At 41.5% G+C, this 26,828-nt stretch overlaps 2 protein-coding genes across 5 annotated transcripts in view; one reads left to right on the forward strand and one right to left on the reverse strand.

The window, feature by feature from the left end:
* LOC117530750 (synaptopodin 2-like protein) overlaps window positions 1–4,211 on the reverse strand; it is a 42,862-nt gene extending 38,651 nt beyond the window's left edge. Inside the window, 2 exon segments of the mRNA XM_034193670.1 lie at window positions 3,964–3,995; window positions 3,998–4,211. Coding sequence (XP_034049561.1) covers window positions 3,964–3,995; window positions 3,998–4,064 — 99 coding nt within the window. The 5' untranslated portion in view covers window positions 4,065–4,211.
* A 7,184-nt stretch (window positions 4,212–11,395) lies between these two features.
* Window positions 11,396–26,828, forward strand: part of sec24c (SEC24 homolog C, COPII coat complex component) — a 60,246-nt gene continuing 44,813 nt past the window's right edge. For 2 of the 4 annotated variants that reach the window (XM_034193272.1, XM_034193273.1), the window contains exons 1-3: window positions 11,396–11,568; window positions 20,243–20,421; window positions 20,659–20,739. In XM_034193272.1, coding sequence (XP_034049163.1) covers window positions 20,262–20,421; window positions 20,659–20,739 — 241 coding nt within the window. In that variant the 5' untranslated portion in view covers window positions 11,396–11,568; window positions 20,243–20,261. The remainder of the gene's footprint in view (window positions 11,569–20,242; window positions 20,422–20,658; window positions 20,740–26,828) is intronic. The other 2 variants (XM_034193274.1, XM_034193275.1) reach the window with 1 other exon arrangement.

The following is a 26,828-nucleotide window of genomic DNA, read 5'->3' on the forward strand; positions in this document are numbered from 1 at the left end:
GTCAGTGTCAGCAAGGTCGCGTTCCCTGCGTCTGGAATAGCTGTTCTTATTAGGGAGGACATTCTGGATGGGCAACAAATGTCAACGCCAACACAAACGGATTTGGGGGAATGCAGTTGAAAACATAGGAGATTGACTGAATACACCTTAAAGAGGTGGTACTGTGTAAAATCTGTCTTTACCCACTTTTTGGGTTGAAATATATTCAGGATTTCATGTTAAACATCCTCAAAATTTCATGTCTAACTCTGTGCATGTGGAAATTATCCAATTCGAAGTGAAATATCACAGAACTACATATTTAAATATAGTCCACGAGCCAATCTTCAATTTTGGCCTAATCTGTACCACTTAGAATCTAGCCTTGTGGCCTACACAAAAATCTAATACAGCATTCCCAGGGTGGCAGCTGTAGGGGTCAATGAAGGGTTACACAGAGGTCAAAATTTTAAAAAGCTCCAATCATGTTGAAAACTACACCACATTATTTGTCTGACCATAATGATTCCAAAAAAGGTATAGTTTGGATGATCTGTGACTGAATGTTCTGGAGTTATGGGGTAAAAACAGCAAGAATGGTAACAAAGGTCAGTGCTCCAATTTCAGTAAAAAATGATGCGAATTATTGGCTGAAATAAAAGGATTAATAAATGGAAAGATTTGACTGTGTTGGATGTTTGGTCTCCAAAGTAAAGGTCAAACAAGGTCAACGTCCATTGGGTTCTATGATATGTGACATATCATATTAACATGATAACTAAGCCTGGGAGATGGTGCAAACTATTCCTTTTTAAAACCCTATTAACCCAACCAATAATCTTATGGTCAAAGATGAAAAACCTTGGAACTAATATGGATTAAAGACAGTGGAAGGATTGTGTTTGAGTCAAAAATCAACAGTCTGCAGGTTTTCTTTCCAACCGGTTACATCTGCAGGTAAATTCACTGACAAGCAGCTGGTGCCTTTAATGCCACATGCACACCCAATGCAGACCGAGTTTTTCTGCATGCCAGGACTTTTTAGAGTTTGTCTTGGTGCAGCTGCCTTTTCATAAATATCCTGACCACGCTCTGTTCAGCATACAGTGATCAACCCCTTCAAATATACATTTTTATTTAATCAGTTGATGTTTTCAGTGCTAACCAAAGATATATTTTACATATTTTACTGATGATTGCCAAGAAAATCATTACTGTTAATTGGAAGAATGTGAAGTCACCAATGGTAACTGAATGGAAACAGAGGCTAAAACAGGTATACGAGGGCTGTCAATAAAGTTACGGTCCTTTTTATTTTTTTCAAAAACTATATGGATTTCATTCATATGTTTTTACGTCAGACATGCTTGAACCCTCGTGAGCATGCGTGAGTTTTTCCACGCCTGTCGGTGACGTCATTCGCCTGTGAGCACTCCTTGTGGGAGGAGTCGTCCAGCCCCTCGTCGGAATTCCTTTGTCTGAGAAGTTGCTGAGAGACTGATGCGTTGTTTGATCAAAATTTTTTCTAAACCTGTGAGACACATCGAAGTGGACATGGTTCGAAAAATTAAGCTGGTTTTCAGTGAAAATTTTAACGGCTGATGAGAGATTTTGAGGTGATTCTGTCGCTTTAAGGACTTTTCACGGTGCGAGACGTCGCACCGCTCTCAGGCGGCGTCATCAGCCTGTTCAAGCTGAAAACCTCCACATTTCAGGCTCTATTGATCCAGGACGTCGTGAGAGAACAGAGAGTTTCAGAAGAAGTCGGTTTCAGCATTTTATCCGGATATTCCACTGTTAAAGGAGATTTTTTTAATGAAAGACGTGCGGACGGGTCCGCGCGTCGGGACGCAGCCGCCGCGACGCTCCGCCACAGGAAAAACACCTCTGTTGAAAGCCTTAAGGACAAGTTGGAACATGTCCTGCCTGTTAAACAATTTCTCATATACTCACTCCACTGAAAGCCATCAAAAGCCGCCTGGATTTTACAAATGGTTATCAACACGGAGGTGTTTTTCCTGTGCCGCCGCACCGCGTCGGCTGCGTCCCGACGCGCGGATCCGTCCGCACGTCTTTCATTAAAAAAAATCTCCTTTAACAGTGGAATATCCGGATAAAATGCTGAAACCGACTTCTTCTGAAACATCTGTTCTCTCACGACGTCCTGGATCAATAGAGCCTGAAATGTGGAGGTTTTCAGCTTGAACAGGCTGATGACGCCGCCTGAGAACGCTGCACGACGTCTCGCTCCGTGAAAAGTCCTTAAAGCGACAGAATCACCTCAAAATCTCTCATCAGCTGTTAAAATTTTCACTGAAAACCAGCTTAATTTTTCGAACCATGTCCACTTCGATGTGTCTCACAGGTTTAGAAAAAATTTTGATCAAACAACGCGCCAGTCTCTCAGCAACTTCTCAGACAAAGGAATTCCGACGAAGGGCTGGACGACTCCTCCCACAAGGAGTGCTCACAGGCGAATGACGTCACCAACAGGCGTGGAAAAACTCACGCATGCGCACGAGGGTTCAAGCATGTCTGACGTAAAAACATATGAATGAAATCCATATAGTTTTTGAAAAAAATAAAAAGGACCGTTACTTTATTGACAGCCCTCGTATATGATGGAAAAAATTACTGCATCGTTACAAACGAAAATGGACCTTTTTAACCGGAGATGGTACATGGTCAAAGAATATTTTTATCTTTAAAGTGTAGGGGTGCAGAAAGTATTGGGAACTGGTTCTGACATGAGGTTAATCTGTTTTTTATATGTGTGTGTATATATGTGTTATCTTTCTTATTGCACTATATAATATGTATTTATTGATGTATGTATTTTTGTATCATATGCAGCAATAATTATATACATTGCATTTTTATTATTACTATTTTAATTTTATGTTATATAACGGCTGAGCAGATCCTTGTCATTTGATTGGTGCGTTGTATGTCACATGACATGGATTAATTCATCCCATTTGTGTTGCATTGCATTTAGAGTGCAGTTTGGTTCCATTTAGAGTGCAAATTTGGTTCCATACGTTTGGTACCATTGCACTCTGCGCACACACACACACACACACACACACACACACACACACACACACACACACCACATGCGTGCACGCACACAAAACAAATCCATTGCGCTGTAACACACACACAAAATCCACTCTGATGTAAGCCATCTGGATGCGTAAAGAGCTGTTCAGATGAAAAGCTGACGTAATTTTTGGCTGGAATGAGGAACTACACAAAGTCATTTTTTTTAATGGAAATCCGAGGTCAGTGCACAGCAACACGGACTACGCGTCACAATTTGGACTTTAGCAGCAGTGGAACACCAAAATGTAAGTCCCCTTTCTGTTTATAAATTAATAAAATATCAAATGACAAGGATCTATTTTAACCATTGTATGAAACAAATAATGAATGTTTTTACAGTCTTTCAATGGAACGAATATTTAATTCAGTGAAAGCTGGAACTTCATGAAATCTTTGTACCATTGAACTCATAAACATTCATTTGTATATTATTTCATTATTTATTTATTTTTAGCACTTGTCTCAGGTAATGTTCTGTTTTGAATTGTGGGTGAAAAAAAAAAACCCAAATAAAAAGTAAAAAAAAAAAAAAAAAAAAAAGAAAAGATCAACCCCTGCTTATCACACACACACACACACACACCACACACACACACACACACACACACACACACACACACACACACACACACACACACACACACACACACACACACACACACACACACACACAAACCTTAACACACAATGCAGATCCTACTGAGGTTGGACTGTTATTTCACTCATGCAAAACAAAAATTATAGAATTCACTATGGAAAAAACTGCTTAGATGCATAGTAACACCATACGGCAATTATAAAATTTCCAACAAAGCAGGACAAATTGCAAGAACCCCATTAAAACCTCAGACTGCACTGAACAAATAGTCTCCACTGTACCTTGGCCACCTGTATTGGTTTGTGTTGCTCTGCCCTCCCTGCAGTCTGAAGCCCCACGGTGCTCCACCTGACAGCGAGACCACAATCTCCTCTGCTACCATCCCGGTTTTCCGCTCACAAGCTTCCGGTTGTATGCGATCAGCACGGGTGCAGACTGTTTTATCCTCCTTCAGCGTGGGACTACTTCAGCTTTGCCTGCTGCCGGGTATCACAGGGCAAAGTGCTCCACCCATTAGGGAGACAGGGGGTGCTTTCATCTGCTATCACTGGAATGCCGCCCTGTCGGCAGGGAGGGCACTCAAGAGGTGCATGTGTGCGTTGTGCCTTTCTTGTATTCAACACTTGCCATGTCACTCTCAAACACTCTGCACAGGGGGATGCTTGCAGATATACCCCTCCCAAAATAACCGCCACATCTCTCATTCCAACCCCCCACCAACTTCACAGTTGTGTCTGAGCGCTGCAGAGAGTTGTGTGTTACAATGTTTAATTGTTGATTCAGTTTCCTTTTCAAAGAGATGTCAAACGCAACTTCCCAAATGGCAGTCAGTGTTGATGATGTCAAAGCCAACAAATGTGATCGATTCAAGCAGTCGAAAGCTTCTGTCCTTCAAAACGGTTCACCGGGACACCGTTCAGGCAGCCAACATTCATACCAGGCCTGGAACTGGCACCATTTTAGGGGCAAGGTCATTTGGCCTTTGATGCCACAAAAATGGTTAGGGCATGAAGATCATAATGTGAAATAGGATCATTTGGCTCATGTAAATAAATAACTTAAAACATTAATGAAGGGGAATTTGCTACAGACCTCTTGAATTAGACTGTGTTAGTTTTCACTAGTTGTACCTAATAAACTGGCCATGTTTATTACTTGTCTATTTATCTGCAGACAAATACAGTAACCCTGCCAGTGGCGGATCCTGGATTTCTCTGTGGGGGGGCACAGTGACAAAATATGTCCAAAGCTAGCTGATTCTAGGGCTAGGAGAGGCCTGGAGGCATTTTTCCAAATTGCCAAGGAGTGCTTAGACTATATAGTATTTATTTTTTTCTGAAATGAAAACACAGAACGTCTCATATCACTGATGAAATTACTTGAAATCAAATCCAGTGTGATACTAAAGCAAAGCAACAGACTTTGAGAACTCTATAAAGAGTGTGTGTGTGTATATATATATATATATATATATATATATATATATATATATAATATATATATATATATATATATATATATATTCTACACAATTATTTTATTTTATTTATTTAATTTTTTTTTTTGTGAAAGCCTCTCTATCCGGTACAACTTCAAATTTGAAGAGCCAATATGGAAAATGCAAAAACAGTGATCCTGACATTTACTTTGATTTCTATTTCAATGCAGACAGTCTGAACCCACGATGCTTCATATTATTCTAAACAGACAGTTTTCTTTGGGACAAGTCAGGGGATACACAAATGGGTGATTCTTTAACTACGGGCACTATTGGCCTTGTAAATGTAATTTCCACCACACCATTGCCTTACAATATAAAGCGCCTTGGGGCAACTGTTTGTTGTGATTTGGCGCTATATACATGTGTTCTGATGTCACCGTTTATCTCCATAGAAACTACCCAAACAATCTTTCATACAAACTGTTTAAAGGGACATTACAGTGTTGTGGTGGAAATTACGGCAATAGTGTGGGACAACTACATTTTGTTAAAAAAAAATCACAACAGTTGTATGACATTGAATACCCCAATTATGTTTTGATTATTTTACTGATATTTTATTCAGAGATATTTTAAAACATTAGAAAAAACGTTTCTTTACCATTCATTTTTATCATTGAAGATCAAAAGTCTGGGTGTGGGACAAGCACAAAACGGCAATATTTGCATATAATGATGCTGAAAAAAAGTGAAAAAGTCATCATAGACTACTAGAAAAAAGTTCTTAACACACTTTCATTGTAAAGATAACTATAAAAGTGTGAAATTTCCCCTTTTCTGTTTTTCATACAATATGATCAAAGGACATAATAAGTGCCCGTAGTCTAAGAATCACCCAAACATTTCCAAGTCACTGAATCTGTGTTGAAGTTCATTTACATCAATCGTTAAGAAATACACACAGTATGGTACACAGTTCTCTAAAAATGACTATGCTGAAGGAGACTAGTGAGGGAAGCCACCAAGACACCCATAACAGCTCTGAAATAATTATAGGCTTCTGTGGTGAACAAGCAGACAATCTGAGGACACAGTCCAAGACTATATTGGAAAAGAGGCCGTGGAGTTGAAAAATATGGTGGACCATAATGTATCCATGAAGCAATGAAAGGATTTTTACTGTTTTCTGTTTTTCCTAAGATAGAATGGTGAGTCATTTTGTGATATTTGTATAGACATTGTGGATATGCCAAAAATAAAAATGTGACTTTCTTAAAGTCCTTCCTGACAAAATTGTAAACCTTGATGAGAAAATGTTTTGTGCAAAATCTTATTTCGATACTACTAATAGGGCTGGACTTATGCTGAGCACAGACAGACAGACGGACGGACAGACACAAAGTCTTTGCAGTACCCAATGGCCATATTTTGGCCTCGGGTAACTTGGTTACAACCTTTTGGCAACATGGCCCTTCAGTCTGAAGAGGATTTCCCACCATTTTTTTCCTTCCCATATGCCTATGAAGCCTCATTGACGATTCATTTATCATACATTAGATACTACTGCCATCTAGTGGTCATGTGATTTGTAGCATCTCTGTTATGATCTGACCAGTTGGAGGGTGCACAGTGCATTTCAGTGGACATGTAGCATCCAGCAGGATCATAATCATGGTTGACAACATGGGAAGATTCAATCTGCATTATATAAAAGTGCTTAAGTGTCATTTTTGCAATAAAAATTCCTATTTGAGTGACTTGTGCTTGGCAAGTGAGAGGGGATTGCTTTAGCAATTTTGTCTTTTTTCATTAAATAAGAATATTATAACAGTCACATCAGCTCAAGTCACCCCTTCTTGACTTGAATGAACATAAATACTTGTTTTATAAGAAAAAAAAATGAAATAAAGTCAGTCTTTCTTGACCTCATATTTAGCTGTTGACGGCACTGTAACGGTAAAACGTACAATTTCTAACCAACATTGTTTATAAATGTAATTATTAAATTATTTCTAACATTTTTCTAAGATTTAAATTCTTTCTAAACATTTTTGTTGTTGAAATTATAAGAAGAAGAATTACCCATGTCTCTCGCAGCTTGTGTTGTCCTTTCCAACTTTGGCATTCAAGTTCCCCATCACAGTCTTCATCTCATATCTTGGTGTGTTCTCCAGTTCAGCTTGTAGTAATGTCTCCTTGTTCTCATCTTCACTGTCATTGGTTGGTGCATAGCACATGGTTGATAGTAGTGTTGACGTGCTTACCCTTCAATTTGATCTTCATCAGCCTGCTGTTGATAGGCTTCCACTCCATCAGTCACTTCTCCATTCCCTTCCTCAGGATGATGGTTACTCCCTCGTGGTGTTGGTCGTCATCTCTACCACTGTACAACACTGTCTCTCCCGTGTTGTTCCTATATCTGCTGGATCTTGTCCATCAGCTCTCACTGACTCCAAGAATGTGTAAATTGTAGTGTATCATCTCTGCTGTAACTTGCGCTAACTTCCCGGTCTCATGCATCATTCATACCTTCCAGAATCCTATTCTGATCTTGTAGTGCAGCAGATAACAGAATATTTACAGAGGAATACTTCAAATGGTGATAAAAGCATGAAATTTGGCAGAAGTACACCTTAGATATTACTCTTCTGAAAAAACCGACAGGCCACTGGAATTTTCAATAGGCGGCCACATAGGGGTCAATTGAAGAATTACATAGGGGTCAGAATATAGAAAATGCTCCAGTCATATTGAAAATTATACCACATTATTTGTCTGATTGTAAAGAGTCCAAAAAGGTATAGTTTGGACTATCTATGACTGAATTCTATAGAGTTATGGGGTAAAAACAACAAGAATAGTGACAAAGTTCAGTTTCAGTTTGTACAGGGGTCAAAAGTTAGAGTTGCTCCAGTTTTGTTCAAAGGTGATGCAAATTATTGGCTGAGTTAACGGTTTCAAAAAGGAACAGTTTGCACCATGTATTATTCTTAGTTATCAGGTTACGGGGTAACATATGTCACATGTCATAGAATTCAGTGGACGTCAACATTATTTGACCTTTACTTTATAGACCAAGCATTCAACACAGTCAAAACTATTCCATTCATTAATCCAAGTAGCTCAATCAACAATTTGCACCATTTTTTTACTAAAATTGGAGCAAATCTAATTTTTGACCCCTGTACAAACTGAAATTGACCTTTGTCACCATTCTTAAGGTTTTTACTCCATAACGTTCAGTCATAGATAGTTCAAACTATACCTTTTTGGAATCTTTACCATCATGTGGTAATAATGTGGTATAATTTTCAATATGACTGGAGCATTTTTACATTTTCACCCCTATGTAATTCTTCAATTGATCCCTACGTGGCCGCCTATTGAAAATTCAAGAGGCCCGTTGGTTTTTCAAAACAGTAATATCTAAGGTGTACTCTTGCCAAATTTGGTGCTTTTATCACCATTTGAAGTATTGTTTCAGTTACTTGCTGCACTATTGGTTTTGGCACTCAAGACTTCCATCTTCCTGGCAGTGACTTCATCTCAGCTTTCACCACTGTCATTCATACAAGTATCTTGTGATGACTCTAGAAGCTCATCACACTCAGCAGTGTTCATTTTCTCCCATTGCTGTTTCCGTAACAAGGATGTTTTGGGTTTTTTTTTTTCGTAACAGAGTTGTGTCCAACCCCAACCTGGGGGGAGGGGTGATTTTCTTTCAGAGTTTCCTTCTCATAGACGATTGCCCGGCTGATGAGTTCTATCTACCCGGGTTTGTAATCAGAGTTTTCCTCTCCTAGACAAACTGCCTATCAAGGGTAACAAGCTCCATCCACTGGGAGGGTCCACTTTTAGTCTGGCTTCTATCCTTTGATCTGTCCAATATGGGTAGCCCTGTCTGGCATAGCTCTTGAGAACAATGAATCTCGCAAGACCCCCAACTACAACAAAGTAGTGGCCCTTTGGGGGGAAATATTGGTACGTTAGATAAAATTAATAAAAGTTATTACTAGACAGTCAAACAACTTAAATTGTGGTCATCAAAGAACTTTTATCGTTTATGAAAATTCAAATCTTTTCTCGGGCCCCCTAGACTCTGGGTGAATTTAATAAATTTTGACTGTTAGTAGTTAAATCAGAGTGGAACTAGGGGGAAACAGGAGAACCATCTCCAACTTATACTGTTATTTTTTGAAGGAAACATCTCCCATTGCCAGTGCACTCACTCTGGCAGGTAGATACTATTGACCTCAGCCTTTTGACTGGAATGGTGTTTGGTACACAGTTAAACAGTCCTCCAGGAATCCTGATCATTAACAAATTAACTTAAACTTAACAGGATATATATGACTCCAAGTAAACTTTAGTGTATGAAACATAAGGCTGACCCAAATTGTACATCTGGCACCTTTTCAACATGTGGTTTGTGAATGCCTGGATTGATTGGTTTTTGAAAATTATTTTAAGAAAATCTGTCGGCCATATTGTATATTTCTGTTCCACTGGCACCATCCCTTTTGATTTTAAATGATTTTCATGAGCTCCAACTATACAAGTTTGTAGCCGGCTTGATGGCAGCTAAAACGTTGGTCACCACCAATTGGAAACACTTGCTTACTCAGTGACAAAGGTTTGAGAGAAACAGGAAGTTTGTAGTTCAGCACAAAATGTATGGATATTAGTTTGATCTTAAGCATTGTGGCTTTATGTGATATTGTCCTTTGTCACCATTTTTGCTCCACCCCTAAGCGCCATAACATTCAGTCATCATTGTCCAAACTTTACCTTTTTGGAATCTTTATGCTCAGACAAATAATGTAGTATACTTTTCAATCAGAATGGAGTTTTGTTCAGTTTTATCACACAGCACAATGCTACAGATGTCGCAAGTTTTGAGGGAGCTGCAATTGGCATGCTGACTGCAGGAATGTCCACCAAAGCTGTTGCCCATTAATTGAATGTTAATTTCTCTACCATAAGCCGTCTCTAAAGGCCTTTCCAATGACCTCGCAACTGCAGACCACGTGTAACCACACCTCAACATCCAGCATGTTCACCTCCAAGATCGTCTGTGAACAGCCACCTGGACACCTACTGCAACAATCAGTGTGCAAAACCAAAGAATTTCTGCACAAACTGTCAGAAACCATCTCAGGGAAGCTCATCCGCATGCTTGTCGTCCTCATCAGGATCTCAACCAGACTGCAGTTCGCCGTCGTAACCGACTTGAGTTGGACAAATGCTCACATTCAATGGCATCTGGCTGCTGATCAACTCTATGAGAAGGAGATGTGTTGCACTGCATGAGGCAAATGGTAGTCACACCAGATACTGACTGGTTTTCCTGACACCCCCCCCCCCCCACCCGACCTCCCCAATAAAGCAGACTGCACATTTCAGAGTGGCCTTTTTTGTGGCCAGCCTAAGGCACACCTGTGCAATAATCATACTGTCTAATGATACTGTCTACCTGTGAGGTGGGATGGATTATCGACAAAGGGGAAGTGCTCACTAACAGATTTAGACAGATTTGTGAACAATATTTGAGAGGAATAGGTCTTTTGTGTTATAGAAAATGTTTTAGATCTTTGAGCTCAGCTCATGAAAATGGGAGCAAAAACAAAAATGTTGCATTTATATTTTTGTGCAGTTATACAAGGGGGAGAAGGGGATGACCAATGATTATAGAATTATTACATTGTGGTTATCATCATTGCTTCCATTCATCCACATCCATCCCAAGAAAGAGAGAAGAGAGGGGGAAAAAACTATACCTATGTTTACTCTGCTGGGAGGCAGGCAATGAGATGTGAGTCTTAACATTATCCAAGAAAGGGCCCCATATTTTATTGTGGTTCTGTGCTGATGTTTTTTTTTAACTTTTAGAAAAATAAAGAGCATCTTTAATCCAGCGTGTAAACATTGGGGTTTGCAAGTCCTGTAATTTGATCAAAATCAGCCATGTAGCTTTCAGAATGAGAAAGGCACTACTATCATATTGTGCTCTAGTTAAATAGCTTGGGGTTAAGCGTAATGCCAAATAACACAGTTAAATTTTGTGGTGACCCTGACTGGCCCAAGCCTGATATGTCCAGTCGTGTCATGGAGGAAGAAACTGTCTATAGACATCAAAACTGTTTATTTTTGTTTTTTGACTAGGCTGTTATATTTATTTCTGCTCTAAAATTCTACGTTTTAAAATGGGGTTCTATGGGAATTTGCTCTGTTTTGGAGCCTCGAACGGCCAGTTAAGGAACTGTGAGGGAGGAAGTGGAGAAGTGTGTGCCCGGATGTGGACGTGGCACAGCGCTGCAGCAGTTCCGCTGAATGTCCGCTTACCGAGAAGAAGGGATTATAGTGGGGAAACAGTTCGGTAGTACACCGCCCGTTTTTACAGTCTGCCCCAAACAGAGGATAGCGTATTATTCGTAACACTTCGGAGGTAGGTTACAAATGGAAACCAGTCTATACTGGACTTGACTGTCCGGTTAAACAGGAGCGCTTATTAGCTGTCTTAGCTAACATCGGCTAGCCCGGTTAGCTTCGAGCTAGTTGACTAACGACAGCTGACTCGCTGCAGCTGTCATCAAAATCCAAGTTGCCTTGTTAACTCACACCATGTCACATAACCCGGAGTTCTGTCAATACATTCGGTGTACTTGTCCAACTTGTCACACTCGCTGGAGTTGTAACCTTTGAATTAACTACACTCTGTTTTTATCCTTTTGGTCGACGTGCTGCTGTCTTGCTAACTGTAGTCTAGTTGGCATGCTACATGTAATGCAGCGTTTTAGGTTATTCCTGTCCGCACACCTCTGCTCGCTAGCTTTTTATTCCCTGAGCTGTTTTTAATCACGCTTTACCGCCAAGTGGTTGACCTTTGTTTTTCCTATGTCTCAAGTGTTTCCAACAATATCGTTCGCAATGACTTTTGATTAGTTCTATGCGTTCAGTAAATTAAAACTGCTAAAGTTATGGTTAACGTGTGACGTCCAGCTATTAAAGCAGGTGTGGGGTCACTACAGGCCCTACGTCGCTTTGTGGCTCCACTGATTGTATTTCACCTGTGCTACTCAATTATTTAAAAGCTACGATCGTTTAGCCTGTTTATGTCTGTTAGATGACACTGATCGCTCTGTCATAGTCTAGGCTGCTTTTCAAGAGTCGAAGTGCATAAACAGCAGCGTGTGTATATCTGTTCTTAAGGTTGAAGATAACATATCATAACGAGGTGGTTCATTGTCCTGTCAGTCTACGTTTTGACAGCTGGAGGAAGGGATCACAGAAATTTCAGATTGTCAGTCTATCAGTCATTTATTGTCCTCGTAGCTGAGGCCGCTTGCAATTGCTGAATTTATTTATATGTCCTTAGATCCATAAATATTTGGGTGTTGACAGCATAGAGGTTCCTTGTTTAATTTATCACAGCATCTATTGAAAAGCAAATGATGAATATGAGCGCAAATCAACATCAGTTCTGTGCTGAGAAATTGTCTGTTGGTGATCAGCTGCCCTGAACAGTGGCCTTGAATTCTGCCCGTTTCATGTTGTGATTTTATGGTGGCAGGGCGCCGGACAAAGTTTTATTTTTTTAAACTATGATCCATGTTGCACCTTACTGAAACATGTATGAGCACAAGCAGGAAGTTTAGGGACACACACCTTAAATGCACCTGCAGTGCAATTATTCACATGTCCCCCTGTTTTAACCATATAACTGATAAATGCTTTGTAATAAATATAAAAATTATGTTTTATTTTAAGAACACAGTGTCACATTTTAATTGTAATGGTAGATCTGAGTTTTCTTTTTCGACCTCAGTAACTTGTGTGATTTGGGAACAGGAGGAACTGTATTTAGGAGAAAAATACCTCAGTGAGTCTGGGTTTGCTCATATTCTTTGTGACTTATATGTTAGTTTATATTTGTATTAGTTAGATAAAAATGCAGTACCTTAGTGTAGGCTAACCTTAGATGACTCTGGAACAATAACGTGTGTGATCTTTAGAGATCCAATACAGTGTTTGCCCTACAATGGTTTTCAGGCCCAGTGGACCTCACAGAAAGGAGGAGGAAAAAGAGTTGTGAGGTGCATTGCACAGAAGGTGTATGTATTCATAATATAGTCCTGCAATGTGTGATCAGTGTTTTTTTTGTTTTTGTTTTTTAACTACATGAAAAATACATTTAAATTGATAAATGTCTTGCTTTTACCAACAAGGGGGTATATTGCATAGAAAAATCACAAGCATTTTAAAGAATACCCAAAGACTAGATGGTGCAGTTGAGCATAGGGGTTATCTATGCTGTGATTTAACCAGCATAGGGGGGCTTTTTTTTTTTCTAACTTTTTTTAAAGGACATGTTGCACATTATTTAACATCCCAGTTAGTAACACACAATGGCCCTCAAAATGTAGGAAATAGTGTTTCAAAGGGTTATAAATGTCAAAATTTTGTGGTAGGTATGGCCCTGGACCCTGGGTTGCTTGACGCGAGGATGTTTCGCTTCAAATCGCAGAAGCTTCCTCAGCTAATTTTCTTGCTCTGGTAGTCTGACTTCTGTCTGACCCTTGTCGAGAAGAACAAACAGAAGCCACAAAAGCTGGAGTTTTAAACTTAACCAGACGCCTCCTACCGAGCGGCAGACTGCTATTGGCTAGTGATTAAATTGCTGTAATTAGCACCTATTGTGCTCTAGTTAGCACCCTCCTAATGACAGGGTAGCTGTCCCTCCTAACGATGGGACTGACGCCTCTCCTGATGACGTGAATGACTCATTACCATGAACAAAAGACTGAAACTGCTTTGATCTGAGTACCCCATTGTAAACAGGGGACAAAACGTGTCTCAGACCCCCTCTCCGGTTAAGGCTGGGTTTCAACTGTTTCACATAGAATGCCTCCTTCACCCCTCTCTCAAACCATTTCTTCTTTCTGGCTAAGATTTTAACTTCCTTGTCCTCAAATGTGTGGTTAGTGTCTTTAAGGTGGAGATGAACTGCAGACTGAGGTCCACTGGCACCCTCTCTGCTGTGCTGGTATAGCCTTTTGTGTAAAGGTTGCTTAGTCTCACCTATGTAGTGTTCGTTACAGTTTTCCTGACATCTGATAGAATACACTATATTGCTCTGTTTGTAACTAGGGATCCTGTCCTTAGGGTGAACTAATTTCTGTCTCAGGGTGTTAACAGGTTCATAGTAAACTGGGATTTTGTGCTGTCTGAAGATCCTCTGTAGTTTTTCCCCTACTCCTGCTAAATAAGGGTCAGACAGAAGTCAGACTACCAGAGCAAGAATTTTAGCTGAGGAAGCTTCTGCGATTTGAAGCGAAACATCCTCGCTTCTTGCAACCCAGTCCAGTCAAAGATTCAGCTTCTCTACTACAAAGTTAATGTACCATACATATTTATTGTCAAAATCCCTCCATCTACCAAATCTCAGTGTGCATGTGCGCCCACTTTTTTTCTTCAAAGTTTAACTCCAGCCCCTCTTGTGAAGCATCTGAAATTTAAATTTTGTCCGTTATAAACGAAATCCATTGTGTATAAAAATATTCGCATTTTGTATGAAATTAACAAATTCCATTATATGTATAAAATGGACAAGAATCTGTTTTTTCTATGTCTGCTGCGGAGTGGTACCTTAAAATCCTAAAACCCCATTATGCTTCTCCGTCACTTCTTTATGCAGTTTGCCGCAGGAACAGCGGCTTTTTCTGGATTAATTTGTCCCTCAAGGAGCTCCACTTCTTTATACAATCATAAACCTCCAAACCTATGGTACATACAGTTTTCCTCTGTGAATTGTGTGTCATTTGAGCATCTTTTTCTGACTCCTTGTTGTAAAGTGCTCATATTTGCAGACTTTTCTGCTAAATGTGTTTGGTCCATGATTGAAATGTAATCAGTGGGTGCACTGTAGGCCTGAAACGATTAGTCGAGTAATTTGAATAATTCGATTACAAAAAATGTTTGAGGCAAATTCTGTGCCTCGAAGCTTCGTTTAACGTTGTAGTACATATGTCAGGCCTGTGTATGGCGCTGTAATGTCCCCAGGAAAACAAACAGAAGAAGACTACAGCAAGCGCTAATCAAATTAGCACAAAAGCTACAGCTTTCCAACACCACAGACAGAGTGAAATAAAGCCTTTTAGGAAAAAGATGGTCCACGCTGATCATCTGAAATAGCTTACTGTGCATTTAAAGCAAAGCAGTATGTTTTTTTGTTTTTTTTTTTTTAGTCCGCTGCTGCCTGCCTCTCTCTGCCTGGTGTGAGCAGCTCAGCACTGCCCTCACATAGCTCCATCCCGGCCACAGACGGTCTCTTGAAGAAGTCCACTCTTTCTTCTATGTTTTCTTGCTTAGACTCACAATGAGTGTTTCGCTTTTTAATTTTCACTTTTTTGGTCAACACACAATGCTTCACAAACACGGGAACTCAAATAAAATAAAAATATAAAAAAATAAAATCATAATAATAAAAAAACAGTGACTGTGAGGCTTGCATGTTCAACCTCCAGCTAACAATGAAATGCATTGGTTGAATCCCAGAGTGAGTGTTAAAAAGAAATTAATGCAGGGACCCAGTCCACCACCTTAATAAATAAATAAATAAAAAAAATGGTTAAATTTTACAAGTTGGGGAAAACAAAAAACAGAAAGCCACAACCCATCGCCATTTCAGCAAAATGTCAAGACTCTGGCCCGACTTTGGCTGAGCTCCTGACACCAGGAAAGATCCAGAACTTGTAAAGATGTGAAAAAATCAATACTTACCCAGGAAAACAAAGGGACACACTAAATTTGACAATCTCCATGATGACACAGTGACATTGTGCCATTACTTAGGGAGAGTCCTGGACTGTTAATGTTTTAAAACGCTAAAGTACTTTTTATCCGATTACTCGATTAATCGCCAGAATAATCGATAGAATACTCGATTACTAAAATAATCAATAGCTGCAGCCCTAGTGCACTGCAAAAGCTATTTTAATATGATTGGAGAAGAAGGAGTGAAAACGTAAAAGTGACAAACCACAGCCACTCTAAGTCATTTAGCAGGTGCAAGTCAGGCTCTGGGGAGGGTTTGCAGCCAGGCAGAGGGCTCTAACCTAAAGCGGTTTGGTTTGCCACACCCGGGAATATGTGTAAAACTTAACACCATATTACGGAGCAGGCAAAAAGCAGCATTTTGTTAATAATCACTAGCCTTGAATTATACCCTGCCTCGTTTAGGTCCATGTCTGAGCACGGTTTGAAAAAAAGGACAGCCATGCTTTTAATCAAGGAAATTTGGTACCCACTTTTATGGAATCGACGAGTGTCAGTGCTGATCTTCATTTCATATCTCTGTTACTCGGCTGGGCACATCCAGACTGCTTTGTTTGGTATATGCTAGGGGCTTTTAATGGAAATGCATTGCGATTGGACAGGTCCGATGTGAGCGAAAATCTGTTACACAAAATCAATCATGTAATGTGTTTATATGGAAAACCATACAAAAGCGTTGGGACTTTTGCTTTTGTCTGTTGAATGCGAATATCTGGTTTATATGATGATGATTTAGATGAGTTTTACTGTATGTTGTTGTTGGACAGTCAGTTGGAGTTTATATATATATATATATATATATATATATATATATATATGAATGGCTTCACTGTTGGAAAGAAACATTCTGTCTGATGAAGGGATATTGAGTGAAATAAGTCTTCAGCTGTTTGGTTATTGAAATTCAGAAGTAATTATGAGATTTATGTAGTTTCAACTCAAATTGTTGTTAAACACACAGCAGCACAGCAGCTCAGGGACTACTACAACAGTTTGCCATTTTCATGTATTCAATGTGAAAGTCCACCAAAAACACCTAATTCCAAGTGTTAAAAGATCTCTTCCCATTCATTTGAATACACAAGGCAAAATGGATCTGGAGGGAGGTCGCAATGAACCTAAATTCACATAAAATCTCAACAGAAAAAAAAAGTTTTTGTTTGTTTACTGTGAAAACCCCAAACATGTTTAACAAACCATTTTTATAACTTAGAATGCAAATATAAATTGTACATTTCAAAAACGTACAACTATTTGCAAACAGTAAGATGCCACACAATTTGTGCCACTCAGAAAAACAATTCCTATCCAACACAAGACCTCTGTCTTGTTGCCGCCTAAGAGAAAATGGCTTGAAATGGGTGTTTCAACAAAGATGACTCCAAGCACACCAGACCAGACTTGTTGGTTCCAGACAAACAAGATTAACCTTATGGAGTGGCCAGCCAATACCGGGACTTAATCCAATAGAAAACCTGTGGGGTGACATCAAAATACTGTTCTGAATGCAAAACCAAGAATGCAGAGGAACTGTGGAATGTGGTCTCATCGTGCTGGGCTGGAATACCTACTGACAAGTGACACAAGTTTGTCGACTCCATGCAACACAGATGTGAGACAGTGGTTATACATCTAAATATTAGTTCAGTGATTCACACAAAAAATCTTCAAGCATTTTTCAGTTTATAAAGTAAATAATTGAGTTTGTAAAGAAAAATGCAGAAATTGCTGTTTTATAACTGCCTAATATTCTTGTTTTCCTTCACTTTCTGTAAAGAAATAACAAAGTTGATACATTTTTCTTAATGTTTTGATTTGGTCTACAATACGCTGTGTTCCCAATGCGTTTTTGTGTATGAAAATAAAGACTGTTATAAGGATTTTGAGCTTTACTTGCATTTTTAAAAACACACTGCTATTATTTTGAACACAGTTGTAGATCAGTTTAGTAGTCTGTGGCTGTGCATCAGTGTAGTCAATGTAATATTTTAAAATTGGTTTTACTTGTATTGCTTAATTTTTACACCCCAATCAATGTGCAACACAGCTGCCATGCACCTACAATGCAGCTGGTGTGCTTCAGGCCTAAGTTCAATATAGGTGCTGAGTGGCATGTTAATTTCAGTAGAGTATACAGAAAGCAGTTGTGCATTTATATGTTTCCTCTTGGAAAATGTGTGCCAAGTCTCAGAGCGGCTTCTCACTTGGGTGCAGTCTGAGAAATTGTGGCCAAATCAAACATGCAAACCGAGTAAGTGTTGTCACTTAACCGGAACACTTGCAGGGAGTAACTTGTTCTGCACAAATTTTCTGAACCAAAACTCATCTTGGATTTTGTTTCACATTTATTTCAGGTACACAGTGTGAGCTGTTTCTTCTGACTCTCTTAGGCTGGGGTGCACCAACGTGGTTTAAACTTTAATTAACATTTAATCTCAGTTTACTTTTTAGTCGTGTTGCACCAAACTTAAACTTAGTTTAAATTTAGTTTCCACTAATCTCTGGTTAAATCTAATCCATGGCTAATCTCAGATTTAATACCCCACTTAAACTTGGATTAACTGTGAGTCTGTTGCACCAGTGATTTTAACCCAAGGATAAACCTGGATTGCCTGTTTAATATAAACCACCCCTGGAGGAGGTTTAAATTAGTTATTCGGACAACATGGCTGCTGTTATTCGTCTGCTTGAGTTACAAGATAGAGTTCCATGCAGAAATATTCGAGATAGGCTAAACCCTGTTGAATTCTACAGCAACAGTGAGTTTCTCCAGCGGTACATATTCACAAAAGAGTCTGTATTGTACCTCAATGAAAAAGTCGGACCAGCAATCAAGCACAGAAGTGAGAGGAACGCTGCTGTGGCACCCATTCTCCAGATCCTCGTTGCTTTACGCTTTTATGCCACAGGTTGTTTCCAGATGGTGGATGGAGATCTATTTGGTGTCCACAAGTTGCCATCTTCACTGCCCGAGTGATACAATGTAACGGCCGGCACGCGACAGTGTTTACAAATATATCAAACAGGCCATTCCAGAGCACTGAACGCAACGGCCCATTATATTATTATATAATTCAATGTGTCATCGTTTGTTTGTTTACAGTCAGTTAGTTGTATGTTTTGTCTATTTATGCATACATTTAACCATACCCATGAATGGCGGCTGATGAACATATTTAAGTTTATTTTAATCCTTGATTAAACCAGTTTAGGTAATCCATGTTTAAATTTAAGACGTGCAACGCATCTCAGATTAATTTAAACCCAGTTTAAACATGGATTTACTAAATTCAGTTTAGGCCTAAACTAGGTTTAATTTAAGCTATGTTGGTGCGACCCAGCCTTAGTTAAACATGTAGTACTGATGAGTATGAAGTTGAATTACATGGTAGTAACTCCTTCTATGGGAGTAAAACATCTTGCCAATATCATGTTGGTGTTTAAACATGTCAGCAGTCTAAATTTTCTTTGCATTTGTCCTATTGAGATAGCCAATAATTCCTTGCATGTCAGAGAGTCACTGCAGTCTAAACAACATAGAGGAACCACATGACAACAATTGCAAATGAACATTATACTACCAAAATGTAAATTTTTATGCCTTTCATCACGTTAATAAGAGACTGCATGCATGAGACCCTGACAACCTACTAAAACAATTTTTCCAAATATTCTGTGCTACGTTTAGCCTGCGTGGATCTTAATAAACGCAAACTGAATTTCAGACATATATATATTACTCTGGAACAAACAGGACAAACAGTGTTGTTAAGGACAATAAGCAGGACATTAAAGAGCAAACTTCACTTTCGCCCAGAACAACATGAACAGGAAGCAATCGTAGCTCACTGCGATTCCCATTGAAAATAACAGAGGAACAATCTGAGCTTCTCGCATGTTTACATAAAACAAACAATGTCTAAAAACCCAGATAGTATATTCACGAGAGTTTTAGGCACAATATACAAAGAGTTTTATGTTGAGATGTTAATGCTGTTGTCCGTGTGCAGCAGTTAAATTGCAAGATTACCAGACCGACCCAATGCAGTTGTCAATGTTAATGACATCTCAAGTTTTATGAGATTTTTTTCGGGATTTTGAAACCTCAATAGGGTGAATGGTGTGGACTGCGGTGTCCTCACCATACTGGAGTGTATAGCAGCCCTTCCCTTCAGGCTCTGTCATTCAGTCTGTTCATTCACCTTGGAGACACACTTAAGTTAATAGTTTTTATATGATATATATATATGATTTATGTGTTTTGATTGGGCCATCATTTCATCCAGATTTAGGGATGAACTGAGGATGAATGTAAACCAGCACACTCCCTTGGCCCCACCATATGGCCAACCCCAGCCTGCATACAGCCAGTCCAGCTACGCTCCTATAGATGGAGGATATCACGCCCCGTATGCACCCTACAATGGACCTGCATCAGGCTACCACCCTGGGCCGCTGCCTCAAGGTATAGTGCAGTGGTTCCTCTGGCATTCTTACACAAAAGTACATATGTGTGTGTGGGAGGCATACCGTGATGCATTCACAGTACCATAACCTTGGAATTACCTATCTGCTTCCTGCGCTGTGAACGTACATGCATTTACTAATTTCAGTCTCAGCTGGCCCTTTATTTCTTCATGTTGCTTTATGTATTTCCCTTCATGTGTCTGCATTGTCTTCTTTCTCTATTCATTTATTTCAGGTTATTCTCCTTTAACAAGCTTTCCCTCTAAGGCTTTGTCAGCCAACCCAGTCTCTGACCTGTCTTCTCCTCTCGACTTGGGTAACTGCCTCCTCTCTCTTTTACTTGGTCATTTCACACTCCACGTGCTCCACAGTCACGTAGTCCTGCCTGAGCCTGCGGGTGTTATTCTCAATTCTGTCCTCCTCCATTTTCACATTCAAATAGGATCGTTTCAATTGGACTAATGTTTTTATGACCAAATTCTAATTGAACTCACACTTCTATGTTGAAGATTGCATCCAAATATAATCCCTTTCACATTTGCCCACATTGTGCTTATGCTGATACATTTCAGTATCCAGTAGTAAACACAGAGTGGGTGATTGCCTCTGTCATCCTTGACAAGTAGATAGGGGATTTCAATGAAATTTGTGTGACTCTCTCTCTCTCTCTCTCTCTCTCCTCTCTCTCTCTCTCCTCTCTCTCTCTCTCTCTCTCTCTCTCTCTCTCTCTCTCTCTCTATATATATATATATATATATATATTATATATATATATATATATATATATATATATATATATATATATATATATATATATATATATATATATGAGTTGATTTATATTTTTAGGTACATATTTATCTAAAACAGTATCTTCTATGTCTTCTTAAAATTACAAGAACTGTCTTCATGAAAACATCATTTATAAATATGCGTACTATTGACTTTCACATCCAGTTGTAAATGCGGCCCCCTGTCATTTGGCAGAGGTGGTGATGTTTAACCATTATTGCCCCAGTGGAGGTATGCACTCTGAAAGTGTTTTCCCTCTTGTGTTGGTTGTGTTTTCTCCAACCATGTTGTCTTTGCTAAGAAGGATGCTTCTGAATCCTGTAGCATCTGCCTGGAGACATTTCTAGGGTGGGATTTAATTTCATTTCATTCATTTTATTTCATTCATTTCCAACCACACAACCAAAAATCATTCCAAAAGAAAACATAACAAACGTAACAATACATCTGAATGAAAGGGGGTAGAAAGAAGCGAACTTATATTATCTACCCCTTGTGTGATGCATTGTGATGTGGATGTGAACAATTATTTAAGTACAGTATATCAATTAGCTGCTGAAATCAGATTCATTCTGCTGTTTCATGGGCTAAGAAAGAATCAGAGTAGATTATTTGCTGAGCATCTTTGCTGATCACTTAAAATCATCACCACTGTTTTCATTTTATTGCATTGTAGTGGAGCTCCCCCTCTAGCTGCCACCTTATCACGGTGGGGGAGTTTGCGTACCCGGATGATCCTAGGAGCTATGTTGTCGGGGGCTTTGCGCTCCCTGTAGGGTCTCCCAAGGCAAACAGGTCCTAGGTGACGGGTCAGACTAAGGGCAGCTCAGAACCTCCATGACCAGTGAAAGATCAAGGACCGAGACGTCGCCCGGTATGGCGGAGCCGGGGTCCCATCCTGGAGCCAGGCCTGGGGTTGGGGCTTGCGCACGAGCGCCTGGTGGTCGGGCCTTAGCCCATGGGGCCCGGCCGGGCTCAGCCCGAAGGAGCAACGTGGGCCCGCCCTCCTGTGGGTTCACCACCTGCAGAGGGGGCCATGGGAGATAGTCGGGCTCACCTCCATGCACAGCATGGGCTCTGGTACCCAACTCCTGGAGAGGGGCTGGACGCTTCATTTTTCTGGCGTTGCCCACGGGGAGAGGCGGAGAGCTGGGGTTGCATTGCTTATTGCTCCCCAGCTCAGTCGCCATGTGTTGGAGTTCACTCCGGTGAATGACAGGGTCGCGTCCCTACACCTTCGGGTCGGGGACAGGTCTCTCATCGTTGTCTCGGCCTACGGGCCGAGCAGCAGTGCAGAGTACCTGACCTTCCTGGAGTCCCTGGGAGGGGTACTAGATAGCGCTCCAACTGGGGACTCCATTGTTCTCCTGGGGGATTTCAGCGCCCACGTGGGCGGCGACAGTGAGACCTGGAGGGGGGGTAATCGGGAAGCACGGCCTCCCCGATCTGAACCCGAGTGGTGTTCAGTTGTTGGACTTCTGTGCTAGTCACAGTTTGTCCATCACGAACACCATGTTCGAGCACAAGGGTGTCCATAAGTGCACGTGGCACCAGGACACCCTGAGCCGGAGGTCGATAATCGACTTTGTAGTCGTATCATCTGACCTTCGGCCACGTGTCTCGGACACTCGAGTAAAGAGAGGGGCAGAGCTGTCGACCGATCACCAACTGGTGGTGAGTTGGATCCGCTGGGAGGGGAGGAAGCCGGTCAGACCTGGCAGGCCCAAACGTATCGTGAGGGTCTGCTGGGAACGACTGGCGGAACCCTCTGTCAGGGAGGTCTTCAACTCCCACCTCCGGGAGAGCTTCTACCAGATCCCGGGGGAGGTTGGAGACATGGAGTCCGAGTGGACCATGTTCTCCACCTCCATTGTTGATGCGGCCGCTCGTAGCTGTGGTCGCAAGGTCTCTGGTGCCTGTCGCAGCAGCAATCCCCCGAACCCGGTGGTGGACACCGGAAGTAAGGGATGCCGTCAAGCTGAAGAAGGAGTCCTACTTATCTTTGTTGGTAGGTGGGACCCCAGAGGCAGCTGACAGGTACCGGCAGGCCAAGCGTGCCGCAGCCCGTGCGGTCGCAGATGCAAAAACTCGGGTCTGGGAGGAGTTCGGGGAGGCTATGGAGCAGCCACTATCGGTAGGCCTCGAAGAGATTCTGGCAAACCGTCCCGACGCCCTCAGGAGGCGGAAGCAACAGTGCCAGTGGGGAGCTGTTGACACTGACTGGGGATGTTGTTGGGAGGTGGAAGGAGTACTTTGGGATCTCCTCAATCCCATCGTCACCTCTTCCGAAGGAGGAAGCAGAGACTGGGGACCCAGAGGCATACTAATCCATCATCCAGGCAGAAGTCACCGAGGTGGTTAGAAAGCTCCTCGTGGCAAGGCTCTGGGGTGGATGAAATCCGTCCTGAGTACCTTAAATCTCTGGATGTTGTGGACTGCTTGAGTGACCACGCCTCTGCAGCATCGCGTGGCGATCAGGACAGTGCCTCTGGATTGGCAGACCGGGGGTTGGTGGTCCTTCTGTTTAAGAAGGGGACCGGAGGGTGTGTTCTTGGTGACTGGTACATATTTGAAGCAAAAAAGAGCAAAATATGTTTTTAAAACTTGCACAGCTGCAACACTGTGACAGTGAGTTATAACAGAAGCTGGGCTGTTATTACACCATCAGCACTAAGCTAATCAAACAGATCAAGATTTGATACACACTGTTGCTCTGTGAATGAAACGGCCATAATACATTTATAAGCAATGCAGAGTGTTGATGGTACATTTAAAAGATGCTCTGTGCTGATGCAGCAGCACTGAGTGGCTGCTTGCTCCAATGGAACCACCATTTATGAAATTAAATAAGAGGAAAGATCGATCCATATCATTGAAACCTGTACAGCTCTTATCACTAACAATCAACATAAAATTGACTGCAATCATGTTTAATCATCCAGCCTTAAGGCCACAAATCCTACAGAGTATGATGTCTCCAAAAATATAGGATTAGATCTGTCCCTTCTTGTTACAAGTTGTGACTGCATGTCGTTAAGTCACCGAGGTGGTTAGAAAGCTCCTCGGTGGCAAGGCTCCTGGGGTGGATGAAATCCGTTCCTGAGTACCTTTAACGCCCATCGTCGCATATATGCTACAATCTCTGACTCAAATATGCACTTACCAAATTGACCTGTATGCCTGTTGTCGCAAATTTGCAACATACCATCATTATTATTATAATATAACATAAGTCATTACCAGAATACCCAATATTACTATCTAGTTTTTTGTGCAAAAGTGAAATTAATAATCTCAACATTATTTACCATCTACTTAAAGGCAAAAACAACACAAAACATTTTTTTATATACAGCTATATAATTCGGGGCGTTAAGGGGTTAAGTCTCTGGATGTTGTGGGGCTGTCTTGGCTGACATGCCTCTGCAACATCGCGTGGCGATCGGGGACAGTGCCTCTGGATTGGCAGACCGGGGTGGTGGTCCCTCTGTTTAAGAAGGGGGACCGGAGGGTGTGTTCCAACTATAGGGGATCACACTCCTCAGCCTCCCCGGTAAGGTCTATTCCAGAGTACTGGAGAGGAGAATTCGACCGATGGTCGAACCTCGGATTCAGGAGGAGCAGTGTGGTTTTCGTCCTGGTCGCAGCACACTGGACCAGCTCTGCACGCTCCATCGGGTGCTCGAGGGTTCATGGCAGTTCACCCAACCAGTCCACATGTGTTTTGTGGATCTGGAGAAGGCGTTCGACCGTGTCCCTCGGGGCACCCTGTGGGGAGTGCTCCGGGAGTACGGGGTCCGGGGTCCTTTGCTAAGGGCTATCCGGTCCCTGTACGACGGCAGCAGGAGCTTGGTTCACATTGCCGGTAGTAAGTCAAACCTGTTTCCATTGCACGTTGGCCTCTGCCAGGGCTGCCCTTTGTCACTGGTTCTGTTCATTATTTTTATGGACAGAATTTCTAGGCGCAGCCAGGGTGTAGAGGGGGTCTGGTTTGGGAACCACAGAATCTCGTCTCTGCTGTTTGCCGACGATGTGGTTCTGTTGGCTTTGTCAAATCAGGACCTTCAGTGTGCACTGGGGCGGTTTGCAGCCGAGTGTGAGGCGTCCGGGATGAAAATCAGCACCTCCAAATCCGGGCCATGGTTCTCGACCGGAAAAAGGTGCTTTGCCCTCTTCAGGTCGGTGGAGTGTCCTTGCCTCAAGTGGAGGATTTAAGTATCTCGGGGTCTTGTTCACGAGTGAGGGACGGATGGAGCGTGAGATCGATAGACGGATCGGTGCAGCATCTGCAGTGATGCGGTCGCTGTATCGGACTGTCGTGGTGAAGAGAGAGCTGAGTAGGGGGGCAAAGCTCTCGATTTACCGATCGATCTACGTTCCGATCCTCACCTATGGTCATGAGATTTGGCTCATGACCAAAAAACGAGATCGCGGGTACAAGCGGCCGAGATGAGTTTCCTCCGCAGGGTGGCTGGGCGCTCCCTTAGAGATAGGGTGAGGAGCTCAGTCACTCGGGAGTAGCTCGGAGTCGAACCGCTTGTCGGGTTTAGAATACTGTATCTTTGATAAGAGGAAGAGACAACCAGGCAATAAAACAAGTGAGAGATAGAATTCAATTTAAGCTCGCGAGGAGTGCAGTCAGGCTGTACACCAAAGCTACACTGAAGTCTGGCCTGCGCTCCCGCTCTTTTTATTTAGGGCTTCCCTACATACATGGGCGGTACAGCTCCTGAGGGGAAGAGTGATAGCGCGTGAGCTGTTGCCGCAGAACTGCTGATTGCACAATACATTCAGGATGTTCAGAACCTTTTTAATCTTGGGCTCGATTAAGATGTGTTTAAGACATCTAACGATTAATCACACTTCTTCTGACACAAGGACTGATGTATCACAATTACACTGTGGTTGGAACATTCAATTCTCTATTCTTTATCTCACTGCTCAGCTTCGGCTGCGTCCTGCATGAGTCATCTTCACATGTCCTAAAAAGAGCTTAGCGTGCTCACAGAGATACCACAACTTGCAGAAACACGTCATGTCACATATCTTAAGTAACCTTCACCTATCACATCAGTACAATACACTTTATCAGAGGAGAGAGAACTACATTCTACCAGAGCAGAGAACACAAAACATGCGTGATAAAATAAAACAGTGTATCTACAGAATAACTCCAACATTTCCCCCCTGTTTATCATGCATTCCAACGGTATTACATCTTCACCTAAAAGTAAACAGTTGTTACTAAGCAACCACTTCTTATTCAGATTTTCAGCTGCAGGGTCATTAAACAATGGTAAGAATACATTTACACTCGGGAGGTCTTATCGTTGGTGTTGAGGTCATCGTCAGGTTCACCATAATCACCTGGATCAGGGAACAGATCTGGAAGATAGTGATCGTAGTTTTCTTCTTCATCAGTCTCATTATCGTCATCTTCTGGATGGTTACCCAGAAGGGGGTATGCCTGAGCTGAATCTTGTCTGGCTGGTGAGATAGCAGTGGTTATCTTTCTATTGACTAGACCACGTAGACAAGGAATACAACAGCATCCACACAAGGTCAGAATTGCAGCAAAAACTGCTATAGATATAAGCGCAGAGGAGACCAAAG

Source organism: Thalassophryne amazonica, chromosome 18, assembly GCF_902500255.1.
Source record: "Thalassophryne amazonica chromosome 18, fThaAma1.1, whole genome shotgun sequence".
In the NCBI taxonomy this organism is placed as follows: Eukaryota; Metazoa; Chordata; class Actinopteri; order Batrachoidiformes; family Batrachoididae; genus Thalassophryne; species Thalassophryne amazonica.